The following is a 6,249-nucleotide window of genomic DNA, read 5'->3' on the forward strand; positions in this document are numbered from 1 at the left end:
AAAAGATTATATTGTATTATTATTATTTATGTTGATACATTGTTCAGTATTATATTGAAAGCACTTTTTGTTAAACTTACTATTGTGAGGAAGAAAATACTTCAAGTAGGCTATACAGAATGTCTACCAGTTGTAAAGGTGTGTGAGTTTTATCATTTTAATTATATGCACTAGTGTATGTGTATGTATATTTTTATTAGGCTACTATTTATTTATTTTTGGTACATTTCTTAAGAAGCATAATTTATTTTTAGACTTATTTGTTGGCCAGTTGTGGTCTGTGCAATAAATATTAAAAGTTCTAAACCATCTATTGTTTTATTGTTGCACTATAGTAATGATAATATTTTAATATTTAAGTTAATAGGTGTCTCTCACATTGTCCCACAGCAACATTAAAATAGTGTAGATTAGTGTACAATGTTTTATAATAATAAGATGTTCTATTTAGTGTCAATTTCATTCATTTAACATTTCATATTGGGGGTATCCAAGAAATTTCTTATATTTAAACTTTATTTAATTTTTTTTAAGTAACGCAATAGTTACTTTCCCTGGTAATTAGTTACTTTTGTAATGATGTAATTCAGTTACTAACGCAGTTACTTTTTGTGAGAAGTAACTAGTAACTATAACTAATTACTTTTTTTAAGTAACTTGCCCAACACTGATATACACACACACATACACACACCCACACGTACAAATATATAAAAATATAATTACTTGACACACATGCAGTTCAGGAATGCAGCATGTGCTAGATCTGCTTAATTTGTATTCACATAATTCATATTTTAAAATAATATTATTTCACTCACTAAAAAGGATTATATATTTTATCTGTTTATCTGCATGTCATGTGACCATCAGCCAACATCAGAGAACTGTGAACATGCAAATGTGTTGTTAAATTATTAAAATATGACATTAAAATCTCAGGGGGTAAATATTTTATGTCTAGGGGGTTCCGCTGACAATAAAAGTTTGGCAACCCATGCTCTAAAAAAAAAAAGGGAAAAAAAAGACTTTGATTCCTCATGAATCAATTAATTTGAATAAATCTACAGACATCTATTATACAGTTTAAAGAACCTCCAATTGTCTTTTGTAGACTTACGAGGACCAGCACAGCAGCGAAGAGGAAGGAGATGAGGAAGAGGAAGAGAGCGAGGACGGAGAGGAGGAAGACGACATCACCAGCGCGGAGTCAGACAGCAGTGAAGATGAGGGAGGCGAACAGGAAGACCAGCAGGGTTCGAGCAGACAGCAGCAGCTGGAGTGGGACGACTCGACCCTCAACTACTGATCCTCCCAAACACACAGTACACACTACTTTAAGATCACACACACTCACACACAATGACAAATCCACCCCTGCACAGTCACATCCCTCTGCCAATAGGGATGCCCATGTTCCCCTTACCTAAGGAGCCATGCGTAAAAAACGCTGAAAACTAAACGATTATACGATATATGTACAATATAGATGCAAATATATCCGGTGTCTGTCGTGACAGGTGTTGCAGTCCGCTTCATTTCCACCCGCCGAGGCTTCCCTACCGACATCTTATCGTGGTGATATTCAGTGTAGTATAGTATCACAGGTATCTCAACACAAGTTCCTAATTTATTGAATCTTTTTCTGTCCTTTCCGAGGGGAATCCCGGCATACGTTTGCATTTGTGTTCGGACACATCCCTGCACTTTTACTTTCAAGTTGAGCTCCGAGAATGATTTAATGTATATTCCTTGCACCTGCCGTTTTAGGGGTATTTGCTCGGGAAATTTAGAGGAAAAACTCTTTGATGCTTTCCGAATCACTTTTTTTCTTTTCTTTTCTTCCTCTTTATATTGCATGGCAAGATTTGCAATCATTGGTATGGAAGAATACAACAGCTTTTTGATATTTTGTAAATAAGATGAAACCATGTAATTAGTCAATGTGTTAGTGAAAGCCTAACCAACGGTCAGACACAGTACCCGCTGTAGAATATTTGTCAGATGCTCTTAGCATGTTTCAGAAACTTTTGGTAAATCTCATGCTCGTACAAAAGACGTCCGCTTCATAGAGAGAAACCCATGACAGAGGCCGAGGTTTCTGTGGCAAAGTGTCATTCATTTTGTCTTTTCTCTTGGAGGTGGGGTGTGCATCTTCTTGTTTCGTTCCGTTTTGTTTCGTTTCGTACTGTAGGTTGGGCGTGGAGTTGGTTCAGTGCTTCGGCTTTACATATGCTAATTCTAGCTGGGCTTGCAATGGTACAAATGCTGCACCAAGGCTTCAGTGTTTTTAAATCAGTGATGTTTTGGGGACTAATAATCACATTCAGGTGATACAGTTCCGCGTGGTACTGTATGTTGTACAGTTTAGGCACGCTGCAGTTATTTAAGCCATTCTTCAGTGATAGTGCTTGTATTTTCTGTAATAAATAGAGACCAATTGGAATCACAGTATGCACTCTAATGACCCAGTCTGAATAACATTAATGAGTGAAATGACATGGAAAATGGGTGCGCTGGTGATTATCGACAATGTGAGCATTGCTACGTCTATTGCGTACCGTTTTAACAGACCTCTGTTGCTAAAACACTGGCGTAATTGTTTTTTTTTGTTGCAAAATCAGGGTTACCCTACATTATTCTTGTCATTTTGAGGCCCCTAAAAGCATTAAAAGGGCTAATTTGCCTATCACAACGCATTGAAAGAAATGAATTTCAACTCTTGAAGCGTAAAATATTTTTGCAGTATGGTCGGTAGATTTTATTGTACATGGAACTGTACTGTAGAGTTGTGTAAAGATATTTGTTTACATTTGGTAAACTTTTATTCCTTTTTTGGTGACGCTATCAATCTACTCCAGATTTGCAGGTCATTTCTCCTCGTAGTTGCTCTCAGATCCATGTCATAGTTTCGTTTTCTTACTTTTCTTACTGTGATTGGACATTTCGGGATGCACCTTCGAAAATGGTCAATTATCGGGGGGAAAATAATATTCTGTTCCCGTCGGGCTTGAAAAAGAATGTTAATTATTTAGGAGATTGTATATTGTTTAGTAAAGACGGACGTGAAGCTTTAGGGTACTTCATTCAGACCTCCTTTTTTTTCGTTTACATGCATGACTATTCTCAGTTTAAGGCCTAAGATACAAGGCTTTGTTGTGATTGGTGGTATGAATATAATTTTATGTTATGTCAGAAAAGGTACAAATGCGGGAAGTTGTCAAGAAGGTCTATTTTTGTGACCCATGAAAGGGCGATGGGAGAATTTTTTTTTATTTTTTTTTTAGGTTTTCGTTTTTGTTAAATGTTCTGGTCATCAGGTCCCCCTCAAAATTGACAGGACCTTTTAAAGAGAGGTCCAGATTTCAGCTGGTGGAGTTGGGAGTGCCTTTTGCCTATCACAGCGCATTAATAACACAACTAACCAAACACTCATCCATGCCATTTTAGTTGTTGCAATTTTCTCATTTTATAATTATTTAATATTAGATTTCGTACAGGTATGGGGAAGTGATTTTAACTTGGTTTTATTTCATTTTCTGTTATGATAGGGATCAACAGCTAGTTTTATCAAGAGTGGGCGTTTTAATTGTCCAGCATAGATGTCTTGTGTTCATGTTGATGTGTAGAGAAAATAGGTCCATACTGTATCATCAATGAATATTGTACTAAATAATGTTTGAGGAACTTCCACTCCGAAAAGATGTACATTATTATAGGCAGCATATGTGGGTATAAGTTTAACAATGTGTATAGTGAAAGGTGATCTTGAAGTGTATCTCCTGATGAGGGCAGCATGAAATTCACAAGAATCCGATACATAATGATTTCTCACACAAATGTAATAGTCTCTCACAGTGTATTCTCAACATACAATCATTTTGAAAACGTTTGATCGATGTAGACCATTCCATGAGACCAAATTTAGTATAATCAATGTTTTTACTGAAAATCGCACAATTGTTTGTATCTTCCCTCCTTTCCCCTGATGCAAATATTCATCCGCAGTTTCTCAAGGGAAAAATCATGTGAAATGTGTTTCAAACGATGTGATTTTTGTCATGTGGTTTTGACGATTTTAAGACACTGGCGACAGAAACTTTCCATAATCAATAACCTGAGTCTGTGCTGAGTGTGAATGGCTGCAGATGGTGAGTATGTAACAGAAGCATTGTCTTTGCATGTATAACACAGATATAAACATTTCCTGTAACTGGCACATGATACTGGTGTAGAGGGGTCAGGAGACTGGTAATACTACTGAATCAAAGATTATCTGTCACAGATTTGCAGCCTTCAGTGGTCGTTGTTCACATTTTGAATTACTTTTATTTTTTTGCTCTAGAAATGAAAATTGGGGATGTTGTAGAACTGTTGGATGCTGCCTTCCAGCTCATTCACTTTTCTATTATTCAGAGGAATAATTATAGTGAAGTTGATGCTTGCTCATGAACAAAATAAAGGATGAGATGGGAATAAAGTTGTGTTGGAGTTCAGATTATTTCATTTGATAATTATATGCTACACACAATTTCTGTCTATGCCCACTTTTACCTTAGCACAAAAATAAATATACACACACACACACACACACACACACACACACACACAATTTATATATATATATGTAATTTAATATGTAATCTTTATATATTATTTACATAGTATAGCATTCAGTAACTTTTAGTCATCCGTGTTAGAGTTTAAAAGCAGCATTAAAAATACATCATATTAACCCTTTACCATTTTTATACTTGAAGAAAATATAAATAAATATGTTTCCTTACCCAAAGGGTGTTTAATCATTCACCATGATGTTTCCTCAGGCATTTCATCTTTCAAGATGAAGGTGAATTACAGACCACAGTAATGCTGCCACCTAGTGCTTGAAAACTGAAACATATTCATATATATGAGAATAGGAGATCTCCCAGAGAGGGGAGCAACGAAGCACTGGAGAATATATAATATATATATATATTTTATATATATATATATATATATATATATATATATATATATATATATATATATATATATATATATATTGTGTTAAATAAGTTTGTGGATACATGATATATTCACTGAAGAATTGCATTTTTTTATTTTTTTTATTCTCTATTGAAACAATCTATTGTGCAGAAAATTTTTAGAAAGTGTGAAGCAGGTTGTTTTAATTATATTTTTTAATTCAGTTTTTCTCTAAATGTTCTTTTATCAGAGTAGATACTTCTTGTAATCCTACTCATGATGAATTTCATTATTCTGCTCAATAAACTTTTAATTGTTAAACCTATTATGCAATATTATGTCTGTGGTGTTACTTCAAAACTTATCTGAAATTTCTTTCCTTCAGAGCCATTTAATCTTATAATTTAATGTTTTTAGACTGTAAAGTGGTTTTAATATTTTAAACTATAAAGGTAGCACAGACCATTTTTCCTGCCTTTTTGTTGTATATAAAAAAATAGAATAAAAAAATTCTTCTTTGCCAAAAATAGGGGCCAAGATAAACAATTAAACATTTCTTTTGAAAAATCTAAATGATCAATGAAACTGAGTCCTTGAAGTAATTCATGTATTTATTAATTATTACCAAAAGTTGCATATCCCTGCTCATTTTAGAACAAACCAAAATTTTACTTCAAATATTGGTAACACCATAGACATAAGTGGTTGTTTCACCAGTGTTTGATTCAAATTATTTAAAAATCTAAATGTTATTAAGCTTCATGGATATAGAATATTAAACTACTTTTAAATGCATAGCATTTTAGAAGAAAAAGCTATTAAAAGAAAAAGCATTTTTACAATTTCTGCCTCTCATTTGCCACCCCAATTGAAGAATGACCCACATACTACCATTTATAAAACTTTTCAATGCTGCCTAAAGGTGAGAGCAGAAGGCCCAGTCCCAAATAGCACACTTCATATGCACTTACAGTCTTTTGGACATACAATGGCCGCCATGTGCACGTGACTGTGAAGACCGTAGGGCAGGGTTCCTCAAATCCGGTCCTGGAGGGCCACTGCCCTGCAGAGTTTAGTTCCAACCCTAATCAAACACACCTGAACAAGCTAGTAAAGGGATGCATCCAAAATCACATACTTCCCTACTGTATAATAGGCAAAACAGTATGAGACAAAAGAAGTATGTCCGAATTCACAGTAGCCTACTCATAAAAGTGTAGGCAAAAAGTACCCGATGACCTACTATTTCCATATACGATGGACACTTTACAATCCCAT

The 6,249-nt window shown here is 34.6% G+C and overlaps 1 protein-coding gene across 4 annotated transcripts in view; it reads left to right on the plus strand.

Moving 5' to 3' along the window:
• The window catches only part of clstn1 (calsyntenin 1), a 45,528-nt gene extending 41,048 nt beyond the window's left edge, over positions 1-4,480 (plus strand). For all 4 annotated transcript variants that reach the window (XM_082144877.1, XM_082144879.1, XM_082144878.1 and 1 more), the window contains one exon: positions 1,115-4,480. In XM_082144877.1, coding sequence (XP_082001003.1) covers positions 1,115-1,309 — 195 coding nt within the window. In that variant the 3' untranslated portion in view covers positions 1,310-4,480. The remainder of the gene's footprint in view (positions 1-1,114) is intronic.
• Positions 4,481-6,249: the final 1,769 nt, after the last annotated feature.

Source organism: Leuciscus leuciscus (genome assembly GCF_965113295.1).
Source record: "Leuciscus leuciscus genome assembly, chromosome: 18".
In the NCBI taxonomy this organism is placed as follows: Eukaryota; Metazoa; Chordata; class Actinopteri; order Cypriniformes; family Leuciscidae; genus Leuciscus; species Leuciscus leuciscus.